This window comes from Mus caroli, unplaced genomic scaffold (genome assembly GCF_978045245.1).
Source record: "Mus caroli unplaced genomic scaffold, Mus_caroli_1 scaffold_10, whole genome shotgun sequence".
Classification (NCBI taxonomy): Eukaryota; Metazoa; Chordata; class Mammalia; order Rodentia; family Muridae; genus Mus; species Mus caroli.
In genome coordinates this window covers 16,578,239-16,603,668 of record NW_028227265.1, presented here as the reverse complement: position 1 = coordinate 16,603,668, position 25,430 = coordinate 16,578,239, and the positions used below count along the sequence as shown (strand labels likewise).

Genomic DNA, 25,430 nt, shown 5'->3' with positions numbered 1-25,430 from the left:
TGCTTCTTGTTATTCTCTTGGGTGTGTGACCGTTCAATGGAGTGTGGAGGACCAGCCAGGGACCACACCCCTAAATGAAAACTGACTCTCATGCCCTAGCAGCCACCAGCCACCAGATGTCAATAGCTCCTTGTTTAGTGGTAGGACTCATGTGTCCCTCCACCTCCTTGATGGAACCATAACTGGCGTAGTTTTGTGCAGGCAACCACAGCCTTAATGTGTACTCTTCCAGAAGTGTATTCATTTATAAAACAGAAACATTTTCTACTTCTTAGTGAAAAAGAATGGTTGGATGGCCCGCATTTCTTTGCTTTTTGTTTAGAAAACAAAAATCATTACCACCCAGGTTTTGCTAGCTCTGCCATTCTTTGTAGAGTTGCTTATGCGTAAGCATCATCTCAGACCTATCATTACAGTCTCTCTGTTCTTGAATGCTTCTTATTTTGATTTATTTTTGCTTGAATTTTGTTGTCAAGTGTCTGTTGTTTTCTTTTATTTTTCCCTCTAGGATGTGTGAGTGCTGTCTTTCCCGAGTCTGCACGTGCTTGGGAATAATTATCACCTTAGGATTAGTAGCAAACAGCCAATTTAGCCTTAAAATGTTCTCGTTTTCTTGGCAACAACTTTACTGAGATGTGACTCACATGCCCTACAGTCCCCTCCTGTCCTTTATAAACATGCACAGTGCAGCCATGCTCCATGTGCTTATTCATTTTAGAGGAACACCTGTCTCCACCGCTCGTAGAAGAACTCGGTATCATCTGCAAATTAAACCTGTATCCATGTTCCTTTCATTCTCCCCTCAGTCGTATGTAGCAACTTAAAACAAAAACTCTACAGACTTGCTAATTCTATTTCATATATATTAAAACACAAACTGTATATGGTTTTGTGACTGGTTGTTTTCACAATATTTTAAAGTTCATCTGTGTTGAAGCATATATTGATATCTTATTTCTATGGACAAATATCATTTCACTACAGGAATAGATAAATACATTTGTTATCCCTTTATCCATTCAATGTTTGATGAACATTTGAAATAGCCCAATTGTACTTTTTAACTGTGTGAGCAGGGTCCTATAGTCATTTTTAAGTTGTTTTGTAGACACAGGTTTTGATTTCACTTATTTTGCCTTAAAAATGTGACTGAAGAATTGATAAATTTCAGCATATCCTGATGGACTCATTACTTTAGGAACCACTGTAACATTTTAGAGTCACGTTTTTGACCTCTGCCAGGGTTGTTCACGTTTTCAGACTTGGTTTGCACTGAGGAATTCAGCCATCTTGTTTCCCATAACTGCTCATTCTATCGTTCAGGCTGACTACAGATGAAAGATTCTGTTTCTGAAAGGCATTTGTTGCCTCAACACTTAAAATGTAACAAAAAAACCCTTTAGGCTGGACATATTTTCCTTTCCTGCTCAGAAATTGGTGGATAGTATTGTTTTAATTTTCCTGCATTGAAGACTTTGGAGAAATATGAGGTCAAACAAAATTTTCCACTTTAAAGAAGACTTGCCCTTTTTAGGTGATCGCTTGAAGGAAAAAACTATATTTAAAGGTCATTATTTAATAAAAATGCATCCAAGTGTTCTACATTTGCTATTTTTTTTTTCTATGAAACAGATACAATAGCCTAGAAGGCTTACCCATCCTGTGTTTTGAAGAGTTTTTGCTCTAACTTTCTGTTCTTAGTTATTTTTTGGACATTGAGACTTTCTATCATTTTTATTAAATGTATCTCTACGGAGTTGTGTTGAAGTTTTAGGGGAATATTACCCATAAAATCTATTAAGTTAGGAAAGATGGTTGAGAGTTTCTTGTTCTAAGGAACGTTTACGTCTCTGAAATTCATCTTGTCTGTACTGACTCGTCTCGTGGCCTGAGAAAGTACAGCTGCCGATGACACATTACATAATCAAATGTCCATGGATGCAATAAATAACTTTGCAGAAGTTAGGTGCTCAGACTAGGAAAGAGATATTGACTAGTGATTTGCTTAATGTCCCTTCCACTAGACAAACTTCCTTTCAGTTGGCAGTCTACCTATGAGCTGCTAAAGAAGTAGGGATCAATTCCATTTCAACACATAATAAGATAATATAAATTTCTATGTCTGATAATCCCCACCCTCTATGAAATTTTATTTCAATGTTCATTATTCATCTTATCTTGTTGGAATTTTTTGCTAGTTTTTTGATGTTGCCATCATATCATCCAACCCTCCCTTTTCTTCTCCCTGTCCTTCCTTATTTCTCTCATTCTTTCCTGTTCAATAAAAAAGTTGAGTGGATTCCTTGGAACACATAAAGTTTAAACATATAGGAATTATTCTAACTTTCTAATTGCTCATATAACAAAAGAAAGTGTATCATTTTTTTTCAACATATACTGATTGATAGACTACTTGCACTGAGAGAGAGAGAGAGAGAGAGAGAGAGAGAGAGAGAGAGAGAGAGAGAGAGAACATTCTTACACATGGTCTTGGCATTTACATTCTCTTAGAAAGAGAAGACAATAATCCAGTAAGATATATGTTATGATAGATGCTACCAAGTGCTGTCAAGAAAAATCAGTAAAATTAATACAGAGGAAAGGAAGTTTTAAATGAGATAATTGTTAATGGATCACCAAGAAGGCAACATTCTAATAAAGTCAAGACTGAAGACAATAAGGAAACAAGGATTGAGTATATGTTTGAATGAATCTCAAAACAAGAGGAAATCAGAGCCGTGATACAGATGTGGGGATGTAGTTGATAGAAATGTATAAATGTGTGTTTTCATGTAACAAAGTGGGGCACCATGAGCAAGTTGTGAATGGTAAAAGAGTCACATAAGAAACTGGTAATCGTGTTAGGGAGGGTTTGGAAATCCTTATTTTCGGTTTCAGTGAGCTTGGAGAACACTAGAGAGTTTTGACTAAGAGAACATGATGACTTATGCTTTAGTGAGATTCAGCAGGGTAGAACCAAAGCAAGATGTGGGTGATACCATATTATTAACTGTGCTGAAACATCATAGTGACTTGGAGCACAGAGCAGGGGTGAGAGATGTGATTGTGGGCATTGTGTAAAGGGAGGGTTAATGAAGTTGCTGACGAATTGATGTCATTTTCAAGAGAAAATATGAAGACTATGACAGAGATGTGTTTGATATGATAGTTAGAAGCATAGAGCTGACATTGATTGAAATGGGAAACACTACTCCCAAGGTCAAGAAGTTGGAATTATTGCAAGAAGCTTCATTGTTAGACATCCAAAAGCCGAGATGTCATCAGTCATTGAAATAGAGATGTGATGTTGTCATATTAAAAGTTCCAGGGTTCAAACATATGTTCATATATAATAAATATGCTTACAGCCACACAATAGATCAACTGGAGTTATTGTGGGTGAAGATGTATATGGGCAGAGTCATGGGGATATTCCAGAAGTAATAAGTGGAGTTGGTAAGGAGGAAGAAGGGAGGAAGATTGAGAATTTTATAGCACTAGTGCAAAAGGTAGAAAAGTGTGGGTGTCCTGGGCTCCGAGTAGAAGTTATGTCTCCAGGGAGCAAGCATAATCAACGACATTAAATGTTGATAGCTTACACAGGCAAGAATTGTGACAACTGAATTGAACAATGTAGAGATCATCATTGACATTGACAATGGCTTGTTTAGGAGAGTTAGTTGAGCTGAGCGTGGGAGATTAGAGCCAAGAATAGGCTCATCAAACAGTGGATGTGAAACAATGGAGAAATTAGTAAAGGTCGGGAAGAAAGGTAATACCATAGAACGGAGTTTGGAAGATGGGAGAATTAATAGCACAGTTGTTCTGAAGGAAGCGACCAATCACAGACATCTTTAGAATAGGAACAGTTTGGGATTCTACACAAAGGATGTAGAGTGTAGATAGTGATAACAGGGAGATGAAGAGGTGAAGTGGGTGACTAGAGAATGTCTCTTGGGCTTTTTATTTTTATAGAAGTTCAAGTTTGAAAACTGGGATGTTGTATACTTGGAAACAGAGCAGGTCCAAAATCACCTTCTAAGAACATGGAATTCATGAAAAGCATTAGCCATTAGTGGTGCTTGCAAATTGACATGTAGTGTCCTCATTTGGCATAGTGCTATATCCAACATGTGCTTACATGGGGTGTTCATTAAAGAATACACACACACACACACACACATATACATGTACATATATATATATATATAAACATATATGTGTGTGTGTGTATATACTCAAGCAAAGACTATAATCTATAATTAAGTCATATGTGCAGGAGTCATTAGGTAATAAATATGAACAATTTACTAACTCTTATTTTTGGTGAGTATAGTCAGTGAAATACCTCATCAAATTAATTAATATAGAAAAGTTTCCTCTGGGCATGGAAAATAGAATCTGGTATGTCTGCATATAAATGTATTTGAAGGGCCAATATATTATAATTAAAAAACACTGACAGGTCTAATATAAAGTCTGTATGTTTGCAAATACAGAGAGATGTTACAAGTTTTTTCATTTATGGTCCATGGGAGTGTTAAAATATTTTAATAATATTCTCAGACAGTATTCTGAGTGTCTAATTATTTTTGACATTAAATGTGTGAAAAAGAGAAGTTCAATTGGCATGTGTTCAACAGAAATCTCTTCAATTTGCACTTATTTATCTTACTTCCACCAAAACAACTCTATTTCACCTTACTTAAACATCTAAGGTAGGCTACGAATGATGTATTGATGAATTTTCTTCTTCTCTTTCTTCTTCTTTCTTCTTCTGGGTAACTGGAGTCAGAGTTTATTCCATAGCTATGTATGTTAATGTAAGAAATCAGTATTGGCTAGACCAGATGTATTTTGTATTTGAAATATACATCTTTCCATGTATATTAGCATGTTGTTTGATAGTTCAACTTAAAGATTTCTTTTCTGGCATCTACCACAACCTTACATACTTTCCAGTGTCGTTCTGACATTCACAAGGATGAAATATGAATAAGCAACACTAAAGTTAAATCAACTTTGTTCACTTTGTTTACAATTTTATACATCCTTTTGTACCTAGAATGATAGTAAGTGCATGCTTGCATCAACATTGAGCTGAGAAGATATTTCATTCAGAAAATGCTTGCTGTAGAGGTATGGGCATGTTAATTCAATTCAAACACCTACTAGAAAGCCCCTTGGAGACAGATACAGGGGTTTGCTGACCAGACTATCTCTTACAGAACTCACAGATTTGGCTAGGGTAGCTGGGCTAGGAGCCTCAGGAATCCTCCTCCCAGTGAGAGACTCTGTCCAGAAACGAAGTGCACAGATCTTAAAGAATGACAGCTGCAGTTGACCTTTGACATATATATATATATATATATATATATATATATATATATATATATATATATATATGCATTCATGCTTGTGGCCATGCACACACAAATATAAATGCACACATAACAAATTCTATTCTTCCAGCCTCTTGTAAAATAAGATTGTCTGTCCTTGAAACTTTTATATATATATATATATATATATATATATATATATATATATTAAACTTTCATATATATGAAATCTTTCCTTTGTTACTAATATCCACCTTTCTACAAAATTAATGTAAGTATAATAAGAAACATATTCTGCAGATTATTTTTTAAATCCTCTGATTACAAAGACGATCTCTGCTCTGCTTTTGTAAGAGGTAGAAATCATGCCAACTCTATTGAATGTGTTGGAGGAGACAGCAGGGGTATTTTACTGTATGCAAACACCCATGAATAGCTTTGCTCTCTCTTCTACCGATCTATAATCCACACACTGTGATTCTCCTCAGCCAGACTTCATTTGCTTCACCCTCATTTTTACACATATGGATTTCTATGGAGGTTCATAAATTGTTGAAAATAATAACAGAAGTGCTGAAAAGAGGAACCAGTGAATTATTAAACCAATACATAGGTTTTCGTGTTCCAATGAAGCAACATGTAATTAATCGTGGTGTTTTATTTCTGCTAAGAAATTTCTATTTTCCAGCTCATTTTAATGACCCATAAATACTTAGAAGGTGCATTGATTGTTAAAATATTCCTCACATCAATACTTTAATATTATATATATTTTAATATTATATATGTGAAATTTACGTTTAAGAACAAATTGTCATCACTCTCCTTTGATTTCTTTATATCTCCAACCCTATGAAAATACTATTCCATTTTATAGAATTCTTTTTTAAAATGCCATTCTACTTATGAGAGAACTAAATGCTCAGAAACTTTTTAAAAGTACATATAATATTAAATAGTGCTAAATTCTAATTCCTTAAGGCTCTTTATAAAAATATTTCCACATAAAGTCAGATACTTATTATATGTTCCTATTTTATATAAATAGGAGTTAATCTTCATCCTGATATATAATAGATGCATATACATTTATATACATATATACATTGTTTTGGAGACTAAAAGGCAAAGTTTCCCAGGGAACTTAATTTCTCTTTACTGATTTGTATTTGTTTAATTAGATATTTTACTTATTTTGTGGTTCATTATCATTGAACAATGCATTACAATACATCTGGATGTATTATTTGGGTGCACATGTTAATGCACATTTGTGCACATGCACATAGAGGCCAGAGGTTGACATCAGGTGTTTACCGCAGACACTCTCCACAGACACTGTGAAAAGAGTGCATCTCCCACTGAACATGAAGCTCACCTGTCGCCCCTAGCTTAGCCCTGGGATTAGAGAAGCATTCTGGCACACCTGGCTTTATGTGGGTGCTAGGGATATAGCTCAAGTCCTTGTGCTTATATGACGACTGCCTTACTCTATGAGCCACCCCTTCAGCTTAGCCTTTCCTATGTTTTCATTGAGGTGATTTTTTTTAAAGCATCTTTTTTGCCTAGCAACAAATCATGCAATATTTCAGAACTGCTCCTGGGCAGATTAGGGGCTCTCCAGTCCCCTTCTTTATAGAATCCTCTTTTGAGGACAGTTTCCTGCTGTTCCTACAAATCTCCACCTCTTCCTTGCTCCTTTCTCCGAGCCTACTTTCTCTGAGACTGCCCAAATCCTTTTGGGTGCACTGGAGATAAGGAGCTGAGATATTGCATGCCATTACGCACTATTCCATCAGTGTAAACGTTGGCCTTGGTTTTCTTTATAAATGTCTTGAATTAGCATCAGCTTCTTAATCTTGTGAATTGTTCTTACCTCCATCTCTACCTATTGTGAGTTTGTAAAATGGGGTTTGCTAACTAAACAAAGCACAGTATTGTGTGTATAAGAGTGTTTTAGCTTCCTAAAACTGAACCGTCTTCACTAACCTGAGAGCATTAATTGTACAGAGAGAATCAATTCAGATTGTCCTTCAGATTCAACTCTTCCCCGAATTCTTCCATATGAAGCTTTATTGAGTTAGTTATCCTACATCATGCAGCATATAAAATGCCGATTTCATAATGTATTCATATGATAACCAAATAACATTACATAACTTAAACCTTGGTCCTGATCACCCCCTTTTTAAGCATATGAGATCCTATTTAGCAGTATCCCATATTTCAAAATTATGTACTTTGATTTTATATCTACCATTTTAAGAGAAAGGCATGTTGCTTCTTATAAAAGATCGGGTAAGCCATTTAAAGAGCACAGATATGCTATTACCTCTTCGTGGACATTTTGTATTTTTTTTTTGTGCCTCCTTTCATAGACTGAGATTTAATCTAAGGATCTAGTATAGAAGTAACTATTTAAAGTATGTAAGACATAGCCTTGGCAGAACTCAGATAATATGTAAATTCATTTGGCTGCGTGCGAGGAGGTGGGATCTCACGGAATATATTTTTCACAATTGAATAAATTCAGTTTTAAATTGACCAAATGTAGCAGAAATTTGACTTTTAAGTCAGGTCCATTAAAAAAAAATAACAGAAAGAACACAAACTGTAGACCTATACAGTGTTCTTTGCAGGGTTATCAGAAAAGAAGGCAAAAATCTAAGGGACATGTAGAAGCAGGTCAAGTTTGTGATTTTGAAGTAGCTGGCTCTCTGCTATATGCTACCATAATGAACTCTTTCTTTAAAACAGCTGCTACTGGCTGTGGAAGACCAATATGTCTTACTTACAGGAAGGTAATTTAGATAGGAGAATTTTATTCCTTGTTGAGAGAGTGGGTGGACTGGCTTCACACTAAGGATGCCCCTAGTCCTAGTTGATGTGCTAAGAACTTGCTGGTGGCAGCTGAGGCTCATAGCTCATTTCTCTGATAATTCTCCACATCAACTCAATAGATTCAGCTGGATTTCATCCTGACAGCCCTGCCTGTGAATTTGTATTTCATTTTCCTTTTTTTTTTTTTGGTTCATACCCTCAAATATCTCTTTTTTCAAAAGAAAAGTTGCAAATATCCACCAATGCTAGTCAAGGTGGAAACACTGTATTTAGCCTTTAAAAGTACACACAAACACACACACACACACACACACGTGCGCTCACACTCTTCATTTTTCTGAATGTGTGCTTAAGGGGCAGGGTAGGTTTAGTACCTGGGTTGAGTTAACTGTGGAGATCTGAAGACTGTGTTGGATATCCTGGAGGTGGAGCTATGGGGGTTGAGAGCTGCCTGCTGTGGGTGGTAGGAATCAAATCTGGGTCTTTTGTAAGACACATACAGAGTCTTAACTGCTGAGCCCTCTATCCAGCCCCTACATGTTTGGGTTTTCAGCAGATCACTAAACAGATATTCCAAGTTCCATTTTTCATCTCTTCTTAAGTATTGAATATTTGTAAACATTTAGAGAAAGCTTTCACCTACTTCCCTGTTATAAGCAAAACAAAGAATGACTATTGAATGAAAAAGATGCATTTTCATAAGTACAACTGTGCTACATAGACAAAGTGTATTTTGGTCTTTAATTACACGAGAGCAGATTTAGAATGGTGATTTCAGTGTGAAGTTGGCAAGGCCCAATAATAGGGCTAGTTAGCAAGGAGCTACTGTAGGGAGTTTTTGAGTCATAACAACTAGGTGTTTATGTTTTCGAGATACAAAAATATTAAGCAATTAATCAAGGCTTAGCGGATTCTTCAGATATTACTTTAGCTGAGTATAGAATTTTTGTTTGCAGGTGTTTTTTTTTCCCCCTTGTATTTTGGCCATTTATGTAGGAAGCTTTTCTGTTGTATATTGGAAAGAATTCAGGTTTTTGTCTCCGTAGGATCTCTTGTCTTATGCCTGCATGTCTGTTAACAAGGAAAGAGATTTATATTGGATGGATGAGCAACATTTTTAAACAGGCATGATGCTAAATGGAGAAAGCACAGTTGCGGTTACGAAACTCCTTGTATGTCCTTGTTTTCTCCTTGAGTCTGTTCTTTCCTGTACTTGTCTAAACAGGGCCGTTTTGGAACGCAGCTTCCTTTAATACCGAGGCTTCCTACCTCCACTTTCCCACATTCCATGGCGAGCTCAGTGCAGATGTGTCCTTCTTTTTCAAGACCACAGCCCTCTCTGGGGTGTTTTTAGAGAACCTGGGAATCACCGACTTTATACGAATAGAATTACGCTGTAAGTATCCTTTCCAGAAAAGTCCTGGGACACAGTCAGCTAGTCCTGAATTTTTCAGTTAACTTTTAGGAGCTCAGACCTCTAGTATGAAAAAAAAACAAACAAACCTACTTTCCAAGAAAATAATTTAATATTTAACAAGGGATAATTTAGTAAAAATATTGATAAATTCATTAGCAGTAGAAAAAGTTTTGAGTTGAAGTAATTAAAATTGAAGACAAATTTTCAGTTAATGACTAATATTAATTACAAAATTACTTAATGAACCACTTATTATTTTGATATAATCATAGGCTGCTATTAATAGCATAATATCCAATGCATGTCTCATGCTGTTAAATTATATAAACTTTGAATCAATGAAGCGATTATTTTGTATAATCAATTACAGATGCTAGTTTTGTACTCCCTCTGAACAGTTGAATCTTTATCAATGTGAAAGATTAATTCAGAGGAGGAACCTTTAAAAGTCTTGATTTTTACCCCCAAAATGCACCTTAGCCCCTCATTCCATCTCAAGAGAGTCATGTCTGTTTAGATGTCGTTGCTTTCTTTTCATAAGCCTTGTGTCTAATGATTGCTGTGCGGCATTATCTTAAGTGTATCGGAGACTCACGGGGGAAACCCCTGCTATCTGATATTTCCAGCACCCACAACAGTCACCTTTTCATTTGACGTGGGGAACGGGCCTTTTGAACTCTCTGTGCATTCACCCACTCACTTCAACGACAACCAGTGGCATCACGTGCGAGTGGAAAGGAACATGAAAGAGGCATCCCTTCGGGTGGACGAGCTCCCTCCAAAGATACAAGCGGCTCCCACGGATGGCCACGTCCTGTTACAGCTCAATAGTCAACTCTTTGTTGGTAAGTCACTCTCTAAAAACACCAAAGACATGCTGCATTATTTATTGAAACCCCAGGTTCCAGTCTGTGCCAAGTTCCCCACTCCTTCCTAATAACCAATCCATGTAATAAATAGGTATTATTGCTACCCTAGATTGGGGTAGAGTGGCTGAGACTTATATCCTGAAGTCAACCGAGTTAAGAGATGCGAATTTCTTTGCAAGTATGTCCTCACTCTGCACACCTAATTTCTTAAAATCTAGAGGTTGCATAACATGTTATGTTTTGTGTATTCCATTGGGGCTTTTAGTGTGATCTGAGATACATAAGCCTCTGTCCTCAGTAATAAGGAGCCCGTGTAATGCCAGCCAGTGATGTTTCTTCACAACTTGTACATGTTGTATCAAACCCAGGCCAATGGTAGAAAAGAAAAACCAAAACCAAACAAACAAACAAAAAGACAGACCTCAGAGCTCAGTTTCAACAGCTTCTCTTCTACCTTGTCCATTTTATTATCTGCGCTCTTCTTATCATTTACTTTACAATGTCCATTGACTCAGTGTTTGCTGGACGCCAGGCTGGAACTCCTCTCCATGGGTTTCATTTTCTTTTGCATCTTTGCTAATTACTTTTGCAGATGTTACAAACCATGAAGTTCAAGGATTATCGTTTATCTGATCCCTGCTCATACATTTTAATGTAAACAAAGACTCAGAGACATGATGAGGCAGGATAAATGACAAATGATCGGAAATTATAACCCAGACATTTCTAATGGCTATATTTAGAACAAAATTCATAGGCTGCTCCCCCGCTTACACCTTTAGCTGCCTAACCATCTTATTAGCATCCTTTCACTGAAAGAAATGAGCTTGCTAGTGACATATTTGACAAAGACATATTTAGGTCTTCTAATAAATTTATGTCCTCATTATTTTCATTATTTATTCTTTCCCTGAAAACAAATTTAATGAATAGCTTCCACAACGAAAGCACCCTGATAGATATTCTACTCACAGACTTGTGGCCACTCAGCTGACTTATTTAAGAGTAGAGAAACCATAAAGTACACTTGGAAGAAATATATAACTTTTCTCTTAATGCCATACTAGAAGCTCCGTCAGGAAATGGACATAGATATCTCTTGAATTCTAAAAAAAAAAAAATATGAGAGATGGTCACAACAAAAAGGTAACTGCAATTTAAAATCTGTCAGTGGCTTGGAAATAGCCTTACTATTCTTAGAAATTGAGAAGGCTGAAATTGTCCTCGAATTTTTCAGTGAAATATGTTGCAGTTTGCCTGTAGATGCCTGTAGACGACCTTTCCTCCTCGGGAGGAATTTCAACTTCCGAGAGATAGCATCACTATACATTGTACCTGATAGGAATCCTGGCCTTAATTTGACTTCAGGTGGTGGTAATGAAGTATCATATGACATCAGAAAACTGCTTTGAACAGGTTTGGGTCTTTTGCCATCAATCATATGCAATAATTTGAATAAGGATTGAAGCGATTTCATCTTTATGGAGGCAATTAGTTGGGCCTTTGACATCTCCATATGTGTTCAGACTTAGAGTGGCTGTGCCACTGGGAAATTTCAGCAATGGAAATCTGGATTATGTTTAGGTCAAAGGCAGTGGAAAAAAAGAGAAGAGAGAGATCTCTGAGAGAGAGAGAGACCTGTCTCATTTGTTCAATTTGCAATGGATAAAGATCTTCATTCTTGCAGATGACAGAGGGTATAATGGCATAATGCGATATAATGATACCTGACTGTCAAAATGCCACCTAAGGGGCTGCTTTTGTTGTTGCCTCTACCAGCCACCAAGTGGACCACTCTCAGGAGAGGATACCTTTCAAGTTCAACCAAACAGTGTACACAACAGAAAATATTAATCTTCCAATTTACAAGTCTCATCAAACAACTCATTGTATTTCTTTTTATAAGTTTACCACTGAAGACTCTTTGCTTGCAGGCAGACTCCAATGAGAGACAAATTATAATTAAAAAGGTTACACTGAATTAGAGCTCAGTGGGTGACAAACTAGTAAAATATCATCAGTAATTAGAGAGAATTTAATGAAGCACTTACTATGAGCAAAAGGGTCTCTGCCTTCCTATGAGTATATTTCAGTGGAAGAGATAGCCAATGGTGAGAAATGAATATATATTCATATATACACATATACACATCTATACATATACACACTTTATATTTACATACACATATGTATATATGTATGTGTATATACACATATGTGCATTCTAACAGTGAAAGAAAAATAAGGTAGAAACAGAACAAGGAGAAGAGTGATTACAGCTAGTGTTGATTATTTCCATTTCAAACAGGGTAGTGGGGAGATGTTAACACGAGTTGACACCAAAGGAAGTAGAGTAGAGATGGGCCCTGTGAACTCAGAAGGTAGAATCCTGAGTGGTAGTAACAGTGAGTCTGACAGATCTTAGGGAACAGGGATAAGTCAATATGGCTGGAGAGAATGAACGTGAGGGAATGCAGGGGAAGTCAGGTTGAGCTATACTCTGGATCATGGGAGGCCCTTGCAGGGCATGTGGATCTAGTATTATGGAATGGCCTATTTACTTCCTAGCTTATTTACTTCCCAAGTTCTCATTGACTGCCACGAGGGACATGGATGGAAGGAAACCAGTGGCTTGGAAAGAGCTAGGCTATTGCAGACTTGTGTGAGAGCTGCCAGCAGACGCAGCTGAAGTAGATATGTTGAAACAGAGGGGACGCATTTTCGGTGTAGCTGCATACAAATTGCAAATGGATCAGTTGATGCTTTCAGCACTTTGTGACTTTCCCATGGCAATATTCTTTCATGCAAGATGCTTATTTCTTCTCATGTTATTACCCACTTTTCAATTTCATCTGATGGTAGTTTTACTTCTTCCCCTCCCCTTTATCTTAACTCATGGCTGTGATTAAAGTTGTTCCCTGGTCTAATATGTCTAATAAAGCCCAAGCTGAGAAAACATCTTGCAGCCTCCCTCTCCTTCAACAAAATCCCACCAGCCCTATAAGCACATGCTCGCCACGAAGCCTGGCTTTTCCATTCATAGAGCCTGTGTAACACGCCATGTGTGAACGAACAGTTTGCTTGGGAGCTCTTGCTTCACATAGTAATAAGTAGAACTGAGTTAAGTTTCATTCTCTTCTCCGAGTGGGTGGTTCCATGGGTGAGTGGGAATCTCTGCATTATACAATGTAATTGATTTTCTGGTTGAAATCTTAAAGGGTAATTTAATCCCCTTTACTTACAAGTTCGAGAGTTTAATTTGTAGTTCATCCGTCCATCGTAGAAATAATTATGACTAATCAGTATTTTCAAGTGTGCATAATGACTCATTTATATTTAGATGTAGGGACAAACTGGTGAAGTCAACATAATTGTGGAAAGTTAGACTACAGCCTTCACCATGCGTTATTCTAATAAAAATCCTTTGAATCTGGAGAGGGAAGAAAATAAAAGTATTTTCATTCACAAAGAAGCTCTGGATGTATGGAAAGACTGGAAGTCTAACTTAGGGTTAGTCTAACAGTGATTTAGTTGCTAGGCCAGCATTTAGCTACAAGAACACATATTATATGGATGCATGGGTAAAAAGGCATTGTGGAATGTTCAAAATCCAAATATAGTTGCTTCCTAAAACTATCTGCACTATCTGCTTGAAACACTAGACATTTCAATAGCTTTTTAAAATATGATTTTTTATTTTATTTTTTGAGATGTTAAACCCATTTATACACAAATAAAAGTTGCAGATATCTGAATATATCTTAATTTGACCAGTCATTTTCTCCACTTCACCAGCTAGGGTGTTGACAGTATTGATTGACATAACATATATATGAGATTTTTTAAATGTTTAGATATTAAGAGTTTTGGACAGCTCTCAGTAGTGGCTGATGTACTGAGGTAACAGGAAAGAATTTTATGCCTTCTCAATCATTGACCCCATTGCTGCCACTGAAGGCCATCCAGAGAGTGTGTTTGCACCAGAGAGCAGAACTCTGAAGCAAGAACAGAGCCTTCGTTGCTGAGGAAAACCAATAGAAATAAATAGAAAACACATCTGAAAAGATATGAGCTGCCCAGTTGTTTGTGACAACTGAAATAGAAGTCAGGTAATGATGACTGCAAGCAGAGGTGGGGCTACATCTAAGTGGTGAGAACAGAGCGGTCTTAACAGTCCTTTAGTTCCAAATATCAGAGTGATCATTTCCATCTAACAGGACTGTAAGATGGCGGTTCACAGTGGACGAGGGACAACAGTGAACAAAACCCTTTATGGAGCAAGTATATAATAATTAGTCTGGAAACGAGAGAATCATTGTGGTAGACATCTCCGTTCTCTTTAAACAATTCCAAAAACCAGACCATGTTGCTTCTTGAATGAAGAATGATGGTTCGGTTCGTGTTGTGTTCATAGCCCTGCCTCTCTTTATTTGGTGAAATGTTGACTTCAACCCAGGGCCCTTGCACATACAAGGCAAGTGATCGACTACTGAGCCATGTCCTCAGCCTGTTCCTCTCTATTCCTTTCCTTACTGTGGCAGCAGGTCTTTACCATTCCTTCCTTGTCCCCAGCCTGTCACTTTCTCTGTGGGTAGGTGTGTGCATGCACATGTGTGTGATTCATCAAGCACAGCCTGTTCAGAAATGCCACCTGTCACCTCAGCAATGCTGGAAATGCTCACAGTATTGATTCTTTGTCCTTGACCTTGATGGAACACTGAGAACAAACTGGCCACAGCCCTCGCTGCTCTCGCTCACAAACGTTCTCCAACCACGGAAATGATGGAGAGAAAAAGAATCAATCATTTTTTAAACTGAAATGTGACAGTGGTCATTTTCTATTTCAGTTTGTAAACTCAGCATTTTCCCCCCTAGAAGCTTCTTAAATTAGCCCTGAATTGATTTTCATTCAACCAGCTCTGCAATTTTCGTTTCCTGTCTAAATTCTTCTACTGACAAGTTTTCACATGGGTTAAACTCCATTTGAATAGTCTGGGATGAGGGTTGGAAGGAAGGATTCCTGACCTAGTAAGAAGCCATTTATGTCACATTGGAATTGCATCATATCAGCAAATATTTAGAGCAAGCAATCTCCCAATGTCCTACATAAAGGTTGATCTTGGAGACTAGTCCACACTGGCATTTCATGCTATAGTTCTTCATATTAGTTGCCTATACAAGGGTATCATTTGTGATTTTTTTGGGAGGGAAAGTTGAAAGTACCAATACAAAAATGTATTCAAGATATATTTCTTTCATGTGTGTGTGTGTGTGTGTGTGTTTGAAAGTTGAAAGTACCACTACAAAGATTTTTTAAAAATAATTTCAAGATTGAATGTTACAAATATGTCTTTGTGATTCTAAGAGAGAATGGATATGTGCTTTTATTTTGTTGGCTGAATATGCAAGACTATAATCACTGGGTCACAGAACATGTGTGTACTGAGCAGGAGATGGGGCCTGTCTCCATTGCTTCCATGGATGATATAGTTAAAAAAATGGCTATTTAGAGTTGTTTCTCATTTTTTTACAGAGGCTTCCTTTATGTAAGTTTTAAAAATTCTTTCCATGTTTTGGATAAGTCTTTGTTATACAAATTTATCACAAATATCTTCTGGTTTTTATAAATTCATTTTTCCACATTGTGAAAAGTACCTAGAAAATGTAATTTTCGGTTATAATATATTCTTAGTATTTCTTTTTTAAACTTTCATTTTTGATATGCTGAAATACAGCCATGGTAAAAGAGTATCAAATAGTCTTATTGAAATAATGTTCATTTCGGCATGTAATTTTCTTTGATATTAAATGCATTTCCTCATTACACATTTAGTAAAACAAAGATTGTATTACTTTCATGTACCTATATCACTTGTCGCAAGTATTTTTTCTTTCCATAAGGTATCTCTTTCATTGTTTGCCTGAAAACCCTCTGAGTAGACCTTCCTGTGCTCAGTGAGAAAATCCTAATGACCCTTGGCTGATCTTACAAGTAGAGCATATATAAGTAACTGTGTGCCTGCTACTGAAAACAGCACATTTCTTTAAAACATACTTCATTATGTGCAAATCAGAGAGACATTGCATGGCTTCCACAGGCCAGAAACACAAAGGGAGCTGGTCTTTCCTAGGGCTGTAGCTACAAGGTCATGTTTTCAACACTTGGGTTTGGTTCAGGGATGACTGAACATTCTGCCTGTGACAGTCTTTCTTATTTCAACCACAGTAATTCTTTGAACATAAGGGACGATGGTTCTCTCTCCTCCCATGCTCCTGGGACTCTGTACAATTAAGATCACTGCTCAGCATAATTAAAGACAAGTTTCTTCTGCAGCTCACATCACTTCTTCCACAAGGCTGTCTTCACTCAGGATGGCTGTGTTAGGAGGAGGCACTGGTCCCTAAACACTTCTCCTGGCATGGTTCTGGTCCAAAACTGTATTCCCTGTCAATTTCTTGCACTCAGTTGGCTTGTGGATGGGTCTCGGTCTGTCTTCCTCTACCCGAGTGTCAAGGTCAGAATGAGCCTTGAATTTAAAGGTAAGAATAACAATTATGATCTCTTTCATTCTTTAAAGCTGCAGGGACAATGAAGAAGTTGTCCTCCACCAATCCACAATCATATTCAAGGAGAGCATATGAATAGTCTGTCTCAAAAAAAATAAAAATAAAAATTTAATCTCAAAGGTCTTTCTGACACAAAGTAATGGGGGAACAGGCACAGCCAGCTCCAATTCTATGACAATAACGCTTGGTATTATTTAGAAGAATTTCTGGAGAATAAAGCATGTGTTGGAAGGATAAAAGCAACAAGTCTTCCTGATTCATTTCCTATTCAGCACCTAGCCTGGTATTTAGATATAGGACCTCAGTATTGTCATGTGTGTGGATGGATCCGGGTAGATAAAATCACATGGAAAGGTTAGGCATTCGCCTCACAAGATACTCTGTGTTTGCGAGGTTCCGGAATTCATTATGTCTGATCCAGCATGGCAAGTAAATTGATAGAAAATTAATTGGAAGATAGTTTCCAACAAAATAGCTCAGCAGAAACATCCAGAATCAATTAATCAAACTGCAACTCATTTTAATTGGACATACTCTAACCCTGGAAAGGCATGGCAATCTTTAATTAAGCTTTCAAGTACAATCCTATTTACATGAGACGTGTTTCTCAGAAGAATTCTGTCCAAACTAAAGTGACTGACTGGAAACCCAATGGTATAGTTACAAATCCTCAAACATGCACAATATGACTATGTCTAATTAGATATTATGCTTTCAATAAAGGTGGCATTAAAATAATTTTATTAGAAAAACAAACTGAAAGTATGGAATAAAGAAATTTTAGATTTGAAGGTAGATGTTCATCACTATGACAATATTTAAGATTGTATTTTATACACACACACACACACACACACACATCTATTAATATATTTTTGTTAGTTTATCTACCCCCTCACATTCTTTCAGTATTTCTACATCTACATTAGCATCAGGTAGTATCCACGAATGCCTCTGAGTATATTAGTAAAAGATTAGCTCTTAGTTCAAGTACTTATCCTTCTCATAGTTCCAGTATCACATAGAGGATGCCACAAATAGCTGCTCAGTAAAACACAGAGAACTTAACTTCAGTTCAAACCAATAATGGCTTGAGTCATGAAATAAAACGGAAGTGTTTTCCTCTTTGATCAAATTCTGAAGCAGGAAGAAGTAAGGGTGTTTTGGGATGATGACCACCTGTGTTTCAAACTAAATGTGTTTATACTGTTATTTCTCCATTATACACATGGACTTCTGTATGTCTCTAACATGCACAATAAGCAAGAAAAATGAATTAGAATAAGTAAAAATGGACTATATTTAGTTGTTGAATCTAGAATTCCATAGTTATTATTCATGCTATTAGAACTGGACAAACCCCTGAATTACAGTGGTGTCATAACATGAGCAACAGACATGTAACAAAGCTATTTGCTATTTGCTTTATGCTATGAAACTTATATGCCATGATTTTATGTAATATAACATGAAGCAATTGGAGGATAGCAAAGATGCAGCTCTAGTGTCTCCAAATGATCCCCACCATAGTAGTAGGTTTCCTTTTCCTGGGGAGAAAACTCTATATGCTAGTAAGGATGCCAGAAGAATTGTAGGACAAGAGATTGAGTCTCAGGTACTCACTGAGTTAGGTCTGCAGAGAGGCTGCTAAGCAGATATGGAGTCAAGGTGAGGAGCAACTTCTTATGGAAAGAAGAGAGTCGTCCTGACAACACAGGCAGAAGAAAGAATGACAAATTATTCAAATGTAGGAGGAATTAAGATTCTTAGCTGTTCTATAATTCTGGATAAAATCAACTCCTTCATTGCCATACCCAGAAAATATCTCAGGATCTCTCCAGTTTTTCTAATAGCGTAAATAATATCTAAGGACCTCTAGGCTTAACAGCTAAATATAGAATATTTATGTGTGTGTGTGTGTGTGTGTGAGAGAGAGAGAGAGAGAGAGAGAGAGAGAGAGAGAGAGAGAGAGAGAGAGAGAGAGATTATAGGATGTCTTTTCCCCTTTTCCTTTCCTATGGTATTGTAATATTCAGGGAGATTCTTCCTTCTTGGTTCCTACTTTCTGAAAATATCCTCTCAAACACACCTTGATGTACTCTTCATGTCTCAATCTAATGGACTTGATAATATTAGAGATGGAGTGTTGGACTGTATATCACACCCTACTCCCTCCCATTGAATTTATAAAGAACAAATATGGTGCGTGCCATCTGAAGCCATGTGTGTCCTTCACCGAAGAGGTACACATGGTATTAAATGAAGTTTGAATGTATATATTTAAATTTTGGACAGAGCAACTTTGATAGAGGCCATTGCATCTATGAATTTGAGTTTTCAGGAGTGTTCCTGCTCTGGAAGGGAAGCATTCTCACCGGTTCACTCTTTATGACCACCCACCCCCCCATCTACAATGTATTATTTCAGAAATGTTCTGTGATTTAGTGCCTTGTTTTTTATTTCAGTGACTTAAACATTCTTATGAGGCAAACTCTGCCCATCCTCATCTCTGGAGGAGTTCCTACCTCCCATTCTGACATTATGTGATTGCATGAGTGAATGGATGGGTAAACGCAGTAATTACTGGTTATTGCACAGTTGTGTCAAGCATTTTTCTATGTGGTATACTGAAGTGACTAAAGTAGCCCCTGTTTGATATATATTCAGATAAAAAGATTATATATATATATGTATATATATATATGTGTGTGTGTGTATACATACATACATATATGTGTGTGTATGTGTGTACATGTAATATATATATGTGTGTGTGTATATATACACACACATACATTGGGACAGTGTAAAGCCCTATAGATAATTAAGACCTAGTAGGTAGTAGGGATCGTGTGGATTTTTTCTTTTAAATCTGGATTAAATAATTTTGAATTTCTCAGGGAAGTGAGAGTCTATGCGATCACAGTTAGATTTAGGGTGATGTATGTGACTTAGAAGAGGATGATATCAGCTTGTTTGAGGAGGAGCTAGCTCTCATTCTTTTGCAGGTGTTAGTTGTCTCTAGTACTTTGTCTCGGGGTAGGACCCCTTGAGGTTTTCCCATTCCATGTTAGCATGTCTGTTGATAATGCCAATGTTCAGGTCTTGTTGGACAGCCATATTGTTCAAGTTTCATAGTTGTATCTTCCCTGTCAATTCTAGAAAACACAATCTCATGGACTTCCTGGTCCTCTGGCTTTTATTTCTCTGTTCTATGACGTTATCTAAGCCTTCTGTGGAAGACGTTTTTAGATTCATCGATTGGGACTGAGTTCTATCAATCCGATAATCTCTGCATTAGGACCTACTGTGGTTTTCTGTAATGGTCTCCATTTGGTATAGCGAAGCTTTATTGATGTGGAATAAGAGCTACACTTCTCTATGGGTATAAATATAAATTTTAGAATGCAGTTAGGAATTAGGAGTTATGGGAGTTTAGTAAAGTGATGGCAGGATATTCTCTTATTAGCCCCAGGTTGGTTACTAGAAAGCTTTTGGTTACCATCAAGTTGGGTACCACTCTTGCATCATCCTTTCTTCATCAGTACCTTTTCCCAGTTCTGTTAAGATTTGTCCCAATATAAAACAATGAATATTATGTTTCCTTTTAGGAAAATGAAAAATGTGCTAAGGAGTATAGTACAATACTCAATATTCTCCTTTTTGTGGATAATAATTAAAAAAAAAAACCTTCATCCCTATGAATGGTTTACTAAGGGTTCCTTAGGAATATTTTGTCAAATTAAAGCTATTAGATTAATTGAAGATCAATATTTTAAATATATTTATGCTTATCCATATATGCATGTCCATATTTGTATATATACATATGTATGAAATTATAAAAAATGAAAATAAAAAAAGCAAAAGTACATAACCGTAACATACTGCTATTTGGAATGAAGATGAAGCATGGTCTTAATTTTGTTCTTCGGGATAAAAAGATGAAGAAAGACAGCTTCCCCAGCACAAAGCTTACTCAGAAAGTTTCAGAAAATAAGTGTGTAAGGGTAGACACGGCTCACCGACGAAGAACTTTTGTGGTATTTTTGAAGACCGCCCCCAGCAGCAAAGCAGGAAAAAGAAGCAAATCAGAGTAGAATGTGTGATGTACATTTCTGAGAGCTAGTGTTCCTCAACAGGTTTGTTCCGCAGCTTCCAATTGCTCTTCTCCTTGTGCTACTCAATGCCCCATTATTATCAGGTCACAAGGTTTTCTCTTCCTGGCTGTGCTTTAAGACCTGAAGAACTCAGAGGAATGTGTTTACATTTGCAGTATTTTCTTTGCAGGTGGGACCGCCACCCGGCAGAGAGGCTTCCTAGGGTGCATCAGGTCCCTGCAGTTGAATGGGATGGCCCTGGATCTGGAAGAAAGAGCCACAGTGACCCCTGGGGTGCAGCCAGGTTGCAGAGGACACTGTGGGAGCTATGGAAAGTTATGTCGCCATGGAGGGAAGTGCAGGGAAAAGCCCAGCGGCTTCTTCTGTGATTGCTCTTCCTCTGCCTATGCGGGACCATTCTGCTCCAAAGGTTGGTGTGAGCCAAACCTGTATCCCCATGAATAAGACACTTGGCAGGCCTTGTGTGTGATTGCATGGACAAGCGCAAGTGCGAGCATGCGCGTGCATGTGTGCGTGTGCATGTGCGTGCGTGCGTGCGTGCGTGCGTGTGTGTGTGTGTGTGTGTGTGTGTGTGTGTGTGTGTGTGTCTGCTGTGTAGCTGTTTGAAACAAAAGTAGCTACATTTAAAATATTCTTTTGAAAAGTGGTTATTGTATGCCAATCATATTTTAATTCTTGGGTCTTTGAACTCAATTCAGGAAAAAATGCTTGTCTATTGCTGAATAGGCACAAATGGTAGTCTTTAGATGTGTTCAATGTTATCCATCAATCTACTTTTACTCTGTCTGCTACTAATGTGTTTAAAGAATAGAGCTGTCAACAACCTATCCTATGGGGCAGTCCTCTGTTTAAAAAAGCCATTCCAGGATGTATTGTTATTTTTGTTGAACAGGTTCAGCATTGCAAAGGACTGTAGAAAAATGTATGTACTTTTGTATTATCCAAACTAATATTTTCTAATAACTGCCGACGCGTAAGAAAATAGTGACGTGATATTTGGTGTGTCATAAATGAGTATGTGCTACAGAATTAAAGCAGCAGAGTGGTTATCTGGAAGTTTCTCTTAGTCACCAATCCATGCCACAGGAAATAAAAGGAAAGAACACAGCACAGGAGTAATTGTTTTGGATAGCCTTCTCCGGATATACAGACATGCATTGTACTTTCATAGATTTTCATAGAAGAAAACCGACAGCCAATTAATTTAAATTCATTGACTTTGTTGAAGTGTCTCTGGGCTTCTTAATCTTCTCCTGAAGGAAGCTAAAAGAAATTGGCTCCAAATCAAAGCAACTTTGCAGAAAAAAAAACGCTAGAGGTTAGTTAATGGAAATCTGGCAAAACCTGCACTGTTTTGGGTCATACCCCCTTTTTTTTTTTTTTTATCAAGAATAAGCTGTGATTTCAAAATCAATTGTGATAATAACCAGGCACCACTGGTAATAGTCTAGGAAACATTTTTGGTCTTAAGTGTGAATGAAAACTTCTCTTCTTCAGCATGAGTTTCCTTCATTTTCTAACTGAAATTTCAATTCTTTCTGTCTGAACAAACCAGGAACTGTTGTTAACACACACACACACACACACACATGTTGTACTATGTATGAGAGTTATATATATAGTTATAATATAACTATATTAAAAATGCCTAAAGTGGCATGAGACTCAAAATGTTGCTTTATGATGAGTAAGTAACATTCATAAGAAAAAAAAATCAACATTCAGATGTTTAGAGTAGCAGAGAAAACAACGTTCAGGGTTTCAAAACTTACTTCTCCACTGACCTCTTACACACACATATGTTTACCCATACATGTGTGTAAATGTGAAATATTAATCTCCTGTAGATAAAGTGTTACACTTGTTCAATTATTACAAACTGATTCCATCCCTGCTAACCACATGTCCCTCTCACATTAATGCTGTACTTAGCCTTCTTTATAACAGATATGAAGAATTATTATAAAATAAAGGTATTTATGCTTATTGATACTGAAATGAAAGAGAAAAAAAACTTCACTCTTCATGTTTTTTCCAATTACAAGAAGATGCATGTGTCTTAGCTACAAAATAATAGATGGGAGTTAGAATTTAAATATGAAAGCAGATGTTAAGCAGGGTAGAAGACAGGAGGCTGGGGTTGTCAGATAAACAACACTAATGAATTATATGTCATTCTAATGGAAAGGCAACCTCCAGAAGTGCCAAGTGCTATCTTAGCCTGGAACTGTGTCTTATATCTATGTACTTCATCCTACAGCAATGAGACATCAACTCATGTACCTTAATCAACATCCTTGTACTTTAAAAAAATTAACATACAATCTGCATATTATTTCAGAGATTTCTGCATATTTTGGATCTGGGTCTTCTGTGATTTACAATTTTCAAGAAAATTACTCTCTAAGCAAGAACTCCAGCTTCCACGCTGCTTCATTTCATGGGGATATGAAGCTGAGCAGAGAGATGATCAAATTGAGCTTCCGAACCACAAGGGCACCAAGCTTGCTACTTCACATGAGTTCCTTTTATAAAGAATACCTCTCAATTATCATTGCCAAAAACGGTGAGTGTGTTTTAGATGAGAGAAAAGATTGAGTTTTAACACTGGCACAGTAGAATATATCTCCTTCTGGGATGTTTGCCTCTAAACTAGAAGAAGGGAAGGGAAACAAAGTATGTCTAGGTTTTGTCTTCGTTTTGATTTTGATTATGAATATACAGATCAATCCAAAGGGATCCTTTAAGTATGCCAGATGGGTTTATGTCTTTATAATTTAATTTTATATCAATGATGTAAATTTTTGTTTGCTTCTATATTATTTGTTTTATATGTTTTCATTATTTTAATTTGTTTCTGGGTGTGCACGCATGCACATGCTGGCAGGTGCCATTGGTGGTGGTTAGAGGCATTGCAATGAATTCCCCGCAGCTGGTGTGGAGTTACAGGGGGTTGTGAGCTGCCTGACCTGGGTGCTTAGAATAGAACTCCTCTGCCAGTGAACAGTGTGCCCGCTTAACTGCTGAGCCACGTCTCTAGATACTTATATTTTATTTTTGCCAGGAGCTCTTAAGTATTTTGTATGAATATTGATGCAGCTTTGGAGTTCTACTTTAAAATAAAATGTCTCCTTGTGCACGTATTTTCTTCTAATCAAAGTTAAAATGTATTCGAGGAGTGTTAATGGACCAGTATTATGCATAAAAATGTCCAGGAGATGACCTGTTGGTCCGAACAGACAATAAAATAGTCCTAAGAACCGTTGTTGCTATATTCATGCAGGGTAATGGTATGTGGCTTACAAAATGTGTTTGCTACAGAAATCTTGTCACTGGAAAACGCTTACTACTGTTTTTCTCTGTCTCATGTGTGGATGAAAGATGAATATTTTAGAAATAAATTCTCCAGGTGAGGAAAATAAACTGGCATACAAATATCCAACTACATTGGCTTGCTTAAATCAAATGGCCCAAGGGCACCGACTGCCACTATAGGAGTAATTTTGTGTGCCCTCTGTGTCAGCTTCAAGCTCAAAGTTTATCTATTGAGGGGTTTTGTTGTTGTTGTTGTTGTTAATTCAGGAGGAGTTCTGCAAAGCAAATTAATTGAAATCTCTGCAGGCAATTGAATACCATTCATTTGAATAATAAATTTGGCTAAAAATTGCTTATTTCACTTTAATTTCCTTCCAAAGTCTATACTCATGGAACCTTGGGAACTACTCTGATCTTGTATAAAACTACATTTGCTCAAAGTTCAATCCCTTGGTTGCCTTTAAAGTATATGAGAAGGATACTCTTTTTAATAAAAATGAGGTTATATTAAAGAAATGCTGTAGCCACATTGAACCTTAGGTGGCATTGGACCAATACCTGAATTTGCATTTCTTCTTCATAGACAGTAGTGTTATCATCTGCACATAATAATCTCAGAGTCGACCTATATGAATGAAATTAAAGATTTTTTTTCAGGAGTCAGTTCATGAGCAATATGCCTATTCTTGATTTAGAAAATATTATAATTATAATATTTAAATTATAATTATAATTTATATTATAAATTATATAATTTAATGTAATTAATTAATTTTAATTATAAATTATATAATTATATTATATAATTTAAAATATTATAATTATAAAGAACTGACTTTTAGAGGCAAGGTTGAGGAGACACACCCAAATGAGTGCAGGTGAATCTTTCTCCGGAAGTGAATATATTAAAAAACTAAAAGGATTAGAGTGTTTTTATAAGTGGTTTGAAAAATGGAAT

The 25,430-nt window shown here is 36.8% G+C and overlaps 1 protein-coding gene across 2 annotated transcripts in view; it reads left to right on the top strand.

The window, feature by feature from the left end:
- Positions 1–25,430, top strand: part of Cntnap4 (contactin associated protein family member 4) — a 289,760-nt gene that overhangs the window by 240,954 nt on the left and 23,376 nt on the right. For both annotated transcript variants that reach the window (XM_021169778.2, XM_029480968.2), the window contains 4 exons: positions 9,409–9,579; positions 10,227–10,445; positions 21,327–21,566; positions 23,499–23,723. In XM_021169778.2, the coding sequence (XP_021025437.1) occupies positions 9,409–9,579; positions 10,227–10,445; positions 21,327–21,566; positions 23,499–23,723 (855 nt within the window). The remainder of the gene's footprint in view (positions 1–9,408; positions 9,580–10,226; positions 10,446–21,326; positions 21,567–23,498; positions 23,724–25,430) is intronic.